Source organism: Cinclus cinclus, chromosome Z (genome assembly GCF_963662255.1).
Source record: "Cinclus cinclus chromosome Z, bCinCin1.1, whole genome shotgun sequence".
In the NCBI taxonomy this organism is placed as follows: domain Eukaryota; kingdom Metazoa; phylum Chordata; class Aves; order Passeriformes; family Cinclidae; genus Cinclus; species Cinclus cinclus.
Genome location: NC_085084.1, coordinates 73,812,682 through 73,824,350, shown reverse-complemented (window position 1 = coordinate 73,824,350; position 11,669 = coordinate 73,812,682). Strand labels below are relative to the sequence as shown.

General features: G+C 37.0%; 1 protein-coding gene across 1 annotated transcript in view; it reads right to left on the bottom strand.

Moving 5' to 3' along the window:
• Positions 1-250: 250 nt before the first annotated feature.
• NADK2 (NAD kinase 2, mitochondrial) overlaps positions 251-11,669 on the bottom strand; it is a 33,021-nt gene continuing 21,602 nt past the window's right edge. Inside the window, exons 6-12 of the mRNA XM_062513027.1 lie at positions 10,823-10,959; positions 9,949-10,027; positions 7,659-7,802; positions 5,513-5,568; positions 5,376-5,429; positions 4,796-4,919; positions 251-3,020 (exon numbers count right to left, since the gene is read on the bottom strand). Coding sequence (XP_062369011.1) covers positions 2,882-3,020; positions 4,796-4,919; positions 5,376-5,429; positions 5,513-5,568; positions 7,659-7,802; positions 9,949-10,027; positions 10,823-10,959 — 733 coding nt within the window. The 3' untranslated portion in view covers positions 251-2,881. The remainder of the gene's footprint in view (positions 3,021-4,795; positions 4,920-5,375; positions 5,430-5,512; positions 5,569-7,658; positions 7,803-9,948; positions 10,028-10,822; positions 10,960-11,669) is intronic.

Below are 11,669 nucleotides of genomic sequence, written 5' to 3'. Positions count from 1 at the left end.
TTATGATGGCATTTGTAGTAGACAATGAAAGCCCTCTGGATAAGGTGCTCAACTGATCCTATCCCTAAGGGAAACAGTAAGTAGCCCTAAGCACTCCGTAACAGAACCTGCTACATTGCTTAGTCTCTGTATTACATGTAAATGCATCAAGGCTCACAAACCATTAAAAGCAAACTGAAACTGTGAGAAGAAACTGAGCACATGCAACACTTGAAGGTTGAAAATAAGGCACAGGACACCTTCATTTATCAATTAACCTTTTTTATTACATAACGTATAAATGCCACTTGGAAAAAAAAAAAAGCAAAGAATAACAGGTCTAGTTTAGCAGAACACAGTGTAGACCAGCACTAAATGAAAATACCATGGACTTAACTCAGCAAGTAGAAGGCATGCAAAAATCACTGCCAGTCTGTGCAGATTAAATCAGTGTTAAACCAAGACTCAGTCTTCTCCTGGAATATTGTCTACCAAGTAAGTTGTCTATCCTGTAATCCTTCATCATAAAGGATCCTTAAAAAGGGTCCTCCAGTTCTTCAAGAAAAAAGAAGGTAATTGCTTACTATTAATTATGGATTCCTGAATCCTAGTCAAGTTAAGCATTCACCAGTAAATGCTTCCACAGAACTGCAATTAAATACAGACAGAACCAGCAGAGGCCACTCATGAGTAGGTCAGGCTTCCATTTTGCTAAACTAGGAATTTGACTGTGAAAATTTACTACATCCTAATCTAGATTGTACTCTGGGGCTATAGGGCCTGAAAACATTGCCTTTTAATCTTGACATTCATAATAAGGAATGACAGGCATGTTTAAGAGTTCTGATAGACTAACCAGTCTCCATTAAAACATTACAGCCACAAAAATGTCTAAATAAGCACGGGAAAGGATTTCTGCCATAGATTTGCTGTGCATGTGTTCAATACCTAAATCTGATCTAAGAGTGGCAGAGTCGTAGGAAGCAATAAATTAGTGTTAATTTGCATTGGTGGGTTTAGGATTCAAAAAATCCCCAACAGCATACTGACTAGTGCACTTGACAGAGGCACATAATAAACAATCCCTAAGTGGTTACAGATGGATTGAGAATAATTTAGAACACCTAATCTCTGTGCACAGAACTTTTGGAAAGATTAATCTTTTATGTCTTTACCATTAGACAAGCTTTGCACATTATTTTAGACAGAGCTTTATCCTGGTAGTTCCTGAACTTAGCAATTTTTGAAATCTTATCTGGCTACTTTCATTTTCCTGTCCTGCTGTACAATCACAACAACCCAACAGTGTAAATAACCCTGCAGCACACTTAGAAAGTGAAATATACAGTGATAGCTTATTCAGACATCTGCATCAATTTAACATTTTTCTAGAACTGAATGGTCTGGTCAAATCAATATACTCTAAATTATGTTTTAAGTTCTATTCACTCTCAAGTCTAGAAGGAAAAAACCCTTTGTCCATTTCCTCTGACAATAAAAAGCAGTTTACGTTTTGCAAGTGGCAATAAATACACTGATTAATTGGCCACACTGGAGAACATTTCCATTAGACCTGAGAACATCTGTTACAGAAGTCTCTTCATTCAAAAGTCATTTGAAGACAACTCAGTCTTGGAAACCAATCTGCAGTAGACAAAACATACTATTTTCAAGTCATGTAGCAGAAGAGTTCCTGCTGTAGGAATATTTGTTTTGTCAAATTCTGCCTCCCCTCTGAATTATAAGCACAGATTTCAAAAGGCAGTCACAGTTCACAGTTTCTCTGAAAGATTTAAACGGTCACTTGCTCTTCTTTAATCAGAGCTTTTTATTTTCTTTCTATTTTTGGCTTGATTACCTAACATGAGCAGAGACATATGAAATTAATTTCTTGTCATTTACAGATTACTAGAATTCAGCATCGGATTGGAAATTTAAGTTTTCTGGAGAAAGTAAAAACATGCTGGGAAAACTGGAAGACATAGGCATTAGCTTTTGCTCCAGCTCCTAGTACACCCAGCATATCTCATTCTTCTTTAAATGTAAGAAATTGAAAACCTAGAATTCCAAACCACTCAACTTATTAAGGCCAAATCTATTTCTTAACTATAGCCATTATTACACACATTAGTGTCTCTGATCATCTGCCTTCCAGTTAATCCATTCAGTGAAGGAATTTATGCTACTACAACATGATTCTGTAATTTGCATATTCCTCATGAAGGAGTGAGGAAAACCTTTAGGTTTCAAGTCCCTATCTAGCCAAACAGAAACAGTAAAAGCTACCTAATTCAATATGTATTAAACCAGACTTATGTTAATGTAAGTCTAGAAAGTAGAAAAAATACTGGAAGAACAAAAAAAAAATTGCCGTAAGTTGTATGAAACTACAAAGTTGTAGAATTTTTGAAAAGCATACAAAAGATTTGTATTTTCATTTCTTTTACATCAACATCATGGTTTACCAAAATCTGTATATCCTTGCATCAAATTGATAGTTTGACTGTCAACTTTTCTACAAAAGTGTATGTATGAAGTATTTAGTTTCATCAGTCCCGGACTGTTACTAAAAAACTGTACATGTGAATATTTAATGCTTGACTTAATACTTGAACCCATTTACCTGTGTTTACAAAGCTTTCATGTCTGCCTTACAGGTTAACATGTCAATTTTCACTGAAGTTAGAGGTAACACTTCAGACATATTTTACACTAGATGCAAAAAGAGCTTAAATATCAGACTAATGATTCCCCAACCCAAAGGAATGAAAAGCATTTCAAGCTTCCTCCAAATGCTCTTGCATCTGAAAAGGCCAACTTTCAATATAATGCAGCATTGTGATATCCCCATGGTTTCCCTCTATGGATCCATAAATGTTTCAGCAAAAGACATCAGGGTCCTTCATTCTTCCAGCAGAACAGTGCACAGTGAATCCTCTGTGTCAATCAATATTGAAGCTATTGCCCCATCATTGAACTCAAAAGATGTTCCTCCATCCACAACCATACAAGCATCCCAACAACGGGAACGGACACAGACTCTGCAAAAACCCAACAAGGAAGGTATCACAAAATAGCTTAAATTAACTATTTCACACAAGCACCTGACCAATAAAACTGGTTCTGGGATATTCTTTTGCTTGGGCCAGTAAATGCTTAACCTCCACTTAGCATGGTACTAAGCACTAGAACCCCCCCAGGTGTTTTGTATGGACATAGTAAACTGAGTCCAGAGAGGACTCAAGGACTTGGTCAATGGAGCCTATTGCTCCCAGAGTCTGAGCACAGCCTACAACATAACACCTTATGTTGAAAGCTGAAGCTTAGGTGGAATTTTTAAAGAAAGCTACTGATGATCCCATTTAACTGTGATTTACTTAATCCTCACAGGAAAGTTTACAATTAATTTATGGTTCTAATATGTGGTCTTCATATTATATGAAATACATATTTTCAAGTAGCAATGCTTGAGATTAAAATAATTTGGACATTAGTGTAATTTATTTTGTTACATTAACCACTCAGAGAGAGGAAAAGGAATTACAAATACAAAGTTCAAGGTCAGGATGCTTGCCAGGCAACTTCAAGAACTGGAGCATATTACTGTCAATATTGGAGTCAGACTACACCATATTTAATAAGTTTAAATCTAATCTTATAGAATTTAAGGCATCTCTTTTAGAGCTGGACAAGACAGAATAAAGAGTTTGGCTCAGAGCTCCTTTAGATATTTGCTTTGATACAGAAGGTTGAATTTACATTTAATTACAATGGAACTACTGCATTGGTTTCAATAGTTTCTATGTTATTGTTTGCATGTTCAGTTATTCTGATCATGTAACTAATGGCTGCATATGTTTAATTGTGACAGGCTCCACAGATGATAAAATCATTTAGATTGGGAAAGATGTGCAAGATCATTGAGTTCAACCATTAAACAAGCACTACCAAACCCACCACTATGTCCACAGGTGCCATACCTACATGTCTTTAAATACCTTCAGGGACGATGGTTCCACTGCTTCCATGGGCAGCATGTTCCACTGCTTTACAATCCTTTCCATGTTCCCTAATATTCAATCTAAACCTCCACTGGCACAAGTTAAAATGATGAATTAGCAAGTAATTCAGTTTGGAAATGTATTTAGTCCAACCTTCTGCTCAAAGCAGGCCTTACTTAAAAGATGTGTTAGGTTGCCTAAGACCTTGCCCAGGTCTTTGAGCACCTCCAAGAACAGTGATAAGACAATCTATAGAGACAACATGATCAACTCCCTGACTATTCTCAGTGTGAAAAATTTTTTTCATTAATCTGAAACTTACATCCTATAAAAATATGGCTGTTGCATTATACTCTGCTCTGAAAAGAGTTTAAGTCAAGTCTCCTCTGAAACAATACTTTGGTAGCTGAAGACAGCAACTGGATTTCCCCTTAGCCTTGTCTCCTCCAGGCTAAAGAGAAGCACTGTTTGAGTCTTTCCTTAAAAATCACTTGTTCCAGCCCCCTTATGCTCCCAGTGGCCCTTTCCTGAATTCACTCCAGTTTGTCAATGTCTGTGTCTCATACTGAGAAATGGCACATATCCAAAACTGGGCACAGTGAGATTCTTTTATTCTGTAAGATTGTGCAGGAATCAAACATTAAAAAGCCATAACAAAACTAGGAAACATTTTCATCCTGCTGTTACACGAACAATACTCAAGTCATTCAAAGCAAAAACTGGATGTTGAAACACTTCAAGGGAAAGTCTTGGATTGCTCATACTTTGACAGATACAGAGTGAAGTAACTTTTTGCTTTTGCAGCCAACACTTACTTTGAAGAGAAGCCACGCTGACGGCTACTTGAGAAAACTCTGTTTACAATAGGCTCTCGAACACTGAAAAACATCTTTGGTTCCTCTGGACTGTAGAGCAGAGACTCATTGTAATCATTTGTTACTGTAAGCAGAGGAGTCAGCCATTAGTATTTCCAGAGACTATGAGTTACTCTCAGAAACCCACATTCTTCCAGGGAAGACTGGCTTCTCCATCAAGAGGGAACATCAATTCTTGACAGATGTTTAATAGTCTTTACATGCAAAAAAATTACTTTTAGGGAAGATTCCTTTCAGTTCTACTGCATGATGAACACTCAATAGCTCTCTTCTGGTGATTAAATGCTAACTGTTTGAAATTTTAGGAGAACTGAAATTCTCCTGAAGAGGACATACAGAAGTCTGAATAAGTGCTTTTTTTTCCAAGTAAGACATTGTTTGCCAACTGTGCACAATTAATGTCTGTCAGAAAGACTATTACTGCAAGAGTGCTAAAACACTGAAAGCTGAGTGGTACAGAATACAAACAAAATGAACTGGCCAAAGATATATTTTTTTTAAATCTTGCTTTTTCACTAACCTTTCTGTACCAACTCTGTGTTCAACGGCACATTCAAACTTCCATGCTCTTTTGCTGTTGAGCCAAGAGAAAGAGCCCCAGTTAGATAGATGTATCTTTATATAAACCTGGCTACTAATGCCACACTGTTCACTCACCAATCTTAAGGATCTCTTCAATAGCTTGATGTGCAACCTTGTTAATATTATAGGACCTAGACAGAGAAGAAGTCTTGTTTGCTAAGCAGCACAACTTAGGAAAAAAAACAAGCAAAACAAAAAAATCTTGCACACTGATGAAAAGCTAAATTCAACATTTGGGGAGGGAAAAGAATGCTATTAAGTGTGAGCTGGTAACAGTTCATTTTTTAAAAAAAAGTCTTAAATCAACTCTTGCTTTGGCATCTACCTGTGGCCTTGTAAACCTTAAAAATCCATTAAGTGAGGTCTTTAGGAAAGAAGAGCATGGGATGTAGTCTCCTTGTCAATAATCCCCCTGCTTTAAAACACCAATAAGTGCAGAATTAAATCTGCATTAAAAAACAGAAGCATGACAGTTCTAGAGATTGTGTTCTTACCCTGCCTATCCAACCCTTGCTAATTGATTTATTCTCTTAATTCTCATTTATGAACCCAACACTTTTTTGCAAGTATTTTACCTCTTTATTTATCCCTAAGGTGTGGTCTTGAATCTCACAAGAACTGGTGCATTTAGAAAAGAAACAGTCAGATCAGACACTTCTGCATTTGACACATTTGGATGAACAAGTAAGTCAACATAGCCTCAGTCTGAACTAAGTCAAAACTCCAAAAAAAAGCCTCCCTCCTCTGCCAAGACTCAAAAGGGAGTAGGTGCTAACCACAGCCACTGTGCAGCAGCACCATGAAGTTCTCACATGCCTGTGTCTCAATACAGCTTAAAACATTCAGTCCAGCACTTGTGTCATGACAGTAAAATGCCTCAGACTGCAATACAGACCCACTGCACCTGTATCTGACCACAGAACTGCTGAGCATGGCTGTCCAAGGCTCTCTTACAACTACTGCCTACCTGCAAGCAGATAATATCCAGATATCCTTTTACACACGTTTTGGCAGCTACAGAAAGCACCTGGGCTTTTAAATGTCTCTCCGTCCCAAGAAGTCTGAAATTTCAGGAGAGCCCCTAGACAACAGGCTAAGGGAGATCACTACACTGAGGCTTGGCCTCAGTTTAGAAAAGTCCAGCAACACATACTCATTACAGCAAAGGAGAGAGGAAATCCTGGAGCTTGGTCCCTGGTTCTGGGTTTGCTCAGCAGAGAGTGTATAAGCAAATGAAATGCTTAAGTACAGTACTGAATTAAGACTGTACTTTCCCAAGGTACTGAACACTAGGAAAGTTTCCCTAGCCATCTGCCAATTTCATCCTTGGCATGTTACAGGACTAAGCTATGCTGCCTGAATACAAAATTCTGAATTACAATGAAGAGCAAAATCCAGCAACCATGGTTACAGCATGAATACTCATTTTTGAATGCCATTAAAAGCTTCTGTTTTAGTTCATCTTAGCCTGCCACAAAAAAAACCAGTGCCTATTGTACCATTTTAAATCATGGGCACACAAACATCTCTCAAATCTCTAAATTGATTAGACTTACATGCAGTACGCAGAACGTTTAAACTAAAGTTTAAATAATTTATCCCTCCAATTAAGGTAGCACAGTTCTGTGTAGAAATGGCCATCTTTATTTAAGGGGAGTATTTTGGCAAAGAGATTGTCCCCTGTCAATTAAATATGAAAGAAACAAGAGGCTTGAAAGGGGAGTAGACAGTAGATGTGCCAGAGAACACTTAACACTGCTTCCAAATATATGTTTTCCAATTCTTCTTAGAGCTTAGATTTTTATAAGTTTACTGGGCTACATCATCTAAGCATTTTAATTTTAGCCAACAAGAGTAGTTCATAGATCACCCCAGTATAGTCTCTGCAAGTCACAGCAGAATCTCTTTCCCCCACCACACCCCACCATTCATTTTCATTTGTGGCATGCCACATCTTTCACTGAAATTACACCTAAGGCAAAATTCTGTCTCAGTGCCACAGCTCCTCACCGTTTCAAGGCTTCTCTCCATACCCACAAGTGAGTGCCCTGCTCTTCTCATACACTTGGAACAGCTCTGAGCCATACTGACAGTGACAATATTAGACTGACTTACCCCGTAGCCCAACAGAGCCTCAGTAAGGACAAAATGCACAGGCCAAATAGCTTCATCTAGCTTATATGAAATGGTATTTTCTGTCAAAGCAACAACGTGTACTCACCAGGCTTTTGATCCTGTTCCAGTACACACATTAAGCCCTGAACTCTTCTGTTTCTCCCAAGGACCATCATCAACTGATATTTCATAATAGGAGGCCCTATGAAGCGAGAATTTAAAACTGGGTTTGCAGGACTTAAAGTTCTCCCTGAATAAGACAGAACACACAGCCTTATCAGGCATGTAACAATTTAGAGGGCCTACTTTCAAATCTGGATCACAATTTCACAGGCTTTGAAAAGTGCTTCCCGATTCACTATTTTATAGCAGCTTTTATAATGGACTAAAATGATCTGTAGCATGAACTGTTAGAACCTTTTTGTGCAGTCACTTCTCGTGTTAATTTATGCACAAAACTACCTCTGTGGTTCATCTGTAGGGCTTGCTGGACCTACAAATAAAACTATAAGTAATTACCTTCCTTGCGTAGCTGTAGTACAAAAACTGTGTTTATGATATGATTGTTCTCATTAAATTATGTCCAGGAACACTAAACATTTCAACATCAGTAAGCAATAGCATAATTGAACCTGAATTCTTGATCACTTCAGTAATCAAAAATCCAGTGATTCTTCATGAATAGCTTTACACAATCATCAGGCTTACATTTCTCTCCAAATTTTTCCTAAAACTCAAAAGTAGTAGGTCTTGATGTACAATCATCTCCTGCACATTACTGTTCATCTGTCGGGGGATTCCTAGTGTTAGGCCTAGAGACCAAAGTTTCTCTCTACAAGCTTCAGAATATCCAGGAGTATCTTTATGAATTTAACTTGTTGATATTCACAGTGCCCAGTTCAAACAGTGTGATTCAGGCTTCAGATTAATAGGTATCACCTCAGAAATGCCACATTCACTGCTTTATGCATGACTGAGTTTCACCTTTCTTAGTAAACAGAACTTACTGAGCTATTATTTCAGTCTGGATCCACTAGAAACAGCTCTTGGCTGTTTGGTCAAAGAGTTTATACTCTCAGTAACTAAGGGCATGTTGTGTAATCACTCTTGAGAAGATGGGGAGATTAGAGAGCTGGAAGTAAATTAAGAACACAGCTGCAGAGTTTGATTCAGTTTAATGTAATTTTTGCAAGCTGGGTATGACAGTTTTTCTAGTGTTTCTTCTTCAGTTTTATTGTTTCCATCACTGACATACAGAATAAGTCCTTAAAAGTCCTGAAGTAATTTTGTCTGAACACAGCAGACCTGTCTTTAGACAAGACTTGTCTTTATGACATTTAAGTCTTCAAGTCTAAGGTCCTATTAACACCATACTTATTTCTAGAGGTTTGTTTCTAGAGGTATTGTGTTCCTCAAATACAGTGGAACCAAGAGCACAATATACTTGTGACATTCCTAGCATTGGAAATCAGCTTTTTGTTCCTCTATCACTGCACATTAAATAAATTTCTTAGAGTCTTGATAAAATTTGGCTTGATTTAGTAGAAAGCAGGATTTGTAGGTCTTTGAGATTAATTCCTTCTGCCAGTCTGAGGCTGAAGTAAAGACAAAAAAATACAGCACTCGTAGAACATTTATGTTGTTTGCACCAGCAATCAGTGTCCCAGGCACTGTACAAACACAAGTTGTTAAACTCTAAAGTGGCTTTTCTGTTGTTGTTTTTGTTCAGGGCTTTTTTAAAAGATAAACAATAAAACAAAAACAGATACAAATTACAAGTAGAAGTTTGGTCAAATCCTGACTCATGTCTTTTACCACAGCCCCAGTCATATTCCCCATGTCCTTCTTATTGTTTGGCTTGCATTGATCTTGAGGACAGAAAAGACAGTCAAATGTATCCTGGATAAGGCAGTACCATGATTTGATACAAACACATTTCTTAAATAAAGGAAATAATTATTTTCCATCAATAACAAGATTTCTGCCAAAAGCAGGCTGATACCTTTGCATATAATGACATAAAGGCAGACAAAGGAGTCATGATAAAAGCTATTTCTGCTAGGTCATGCTAAAAGCTTATTAAAATATATGTAAGAAGATATGCAGGAAAGGAGGCAGTTGAATGACAGATATTTAAATCATAAGTAAAACTGAAAGACAAAAGACAGGAAAAATGAAAGAATAACCAGACAGGAGGCAGAAAACCAGAAATTAACACTGCACTTACATCTTTGAAAATACACTTTGTAATCAGTGGTAATATGATCAGTGTTAAATATTTATAGACTAGAACTGAAATTTGACAGTAAAATCTCATCACTGAGTGTCCCTTGCAATGTCATAAAAAGAAATTAAGTCAACTATGCCTTGCTGTAACAACAAACAGTCAAACATACCTGGATGAAAGAGATTCCCCAATGAAGACTTCATTGAGTGCTCTCACTGGTAAAAGATGTGGACCAGAAATATCAGACCCTGCAGATATCAAATGTAACAGTTTTGAATCACGGATTTAAAACACAGGTTTTCAAAAAACATTCACAATTCATTGGAGGGCAGATTCTGCTGCCTGAATTTGTTTTCTAGAGCTAATGCTCCTTTTTCTTCAAATACTTTTTTTTTCACTGATTTACTCTGTGGCCGGTCACTGTCCTTCACTGGAGACAATAAATATTTAAACCAAGGTCAGCAATGATACTTAAGTTCAGACACTTTTCCCTGAAAAGTCACAGGCAAGCAGGCAGAATGAAGTCTTCTCTTCTGTCAGTCACTCACTCTTCCAGCCACATTAAATTCACTGGCAGTGACTTAACAGACATTTCTGATGAAGTTCAGAGAATTGGACATCATACCACAAGGTAGTTAAAAGGGATTAACAAATTGCTCATGTTGACAAGGACTTCTTAGTGAGCAAATGCAGTATTGGACAAAGGCACAAAAGCATACATCTTTCAACCCACCATAAAGAAAAGAGCTGAAAGTGTTCAAAAATTATGTACAGACAGATTCTTACTTCTAATGTCTTATTTGCTTGCTGGTAGTCCAAGACCAGCTTTTACAATTCTCTATCAAGCTAACTTAAAAGTCAGCATGCGTACACAAACACACAGACATGCTCAAGTAGTTCTAGTAAGTCTAAGAGACAGTATTTTATAAAAGATCAGGTATTTTGACAACAGGTATTTCAAATACTAAAACTTTTACAAATCCTTATCTTTATTCCAAGTTATCATAGCAGAGTGATTACATTCTTGTCAGATTTTAACCTACTTTGATCCTGGAATCTTTCATTTATGTGAGCCCTGCTGTGTTGCTCTTGGCTTAGCTGTTGTTCATGTAAATCCACAGGGGTTGTGTTAATCCCAGTTCCTTCAAGATACAGTCGGATTCTTTGCCGCCACTGCCACCTAAGAGAGGAGAAAGAAGTCAGTATGAAATATTCATTACAAAATTAGATAGGATCTGAGAGTCTCCACTCTCAAAGCAGAACATCTTAAGATTAGGAGCTAAATATATTCAAAGTCATATTTCAATTTTTATAGCTTCTACTATAATTTCTAAATACAGAAAGTTAATAATACTTAATTGCAAATTCTTTACATTTACCAGTTTGCTACCTAATCTTTTTTTTTGCATGTGTAAAATAACAAGACACTGGCCAAAAGTAGCCTACATAAATTGCATGTAACAAATTCTCCTTTTTAGGCATGTGATTCTAATATGTGAATGAATGACTGATACAATGCTTTTGAGAATAAAGAGATCTCAAGAATTTATACAGAAATACATGCTGTACTTTTAACACCTTTTGCTTGTATTTGTTCATGTCCAGAAAAACAGCTCTATGTATCCCTTTATATATAAGGTCCCAAGAATCCTCTCATTTTAACAATCCCTCCAGGTCTAGGAATTTAGGGTACTTAAGAGGAATTCATTTGAAGCAAGAGAAGGATATAAAAGCTATGTTACAACATCTGGATTTTTTTTTTCCCTAGAGATATCAATTCATTTTCCTCTTACAGCCTGAGATATTTCATAAAACAAAATAGCAATAGTTTTGTCTAAGAAAGCAAATCACAAGAGTGTTATGAGCACATCTTTTCTCTGATCATACTGC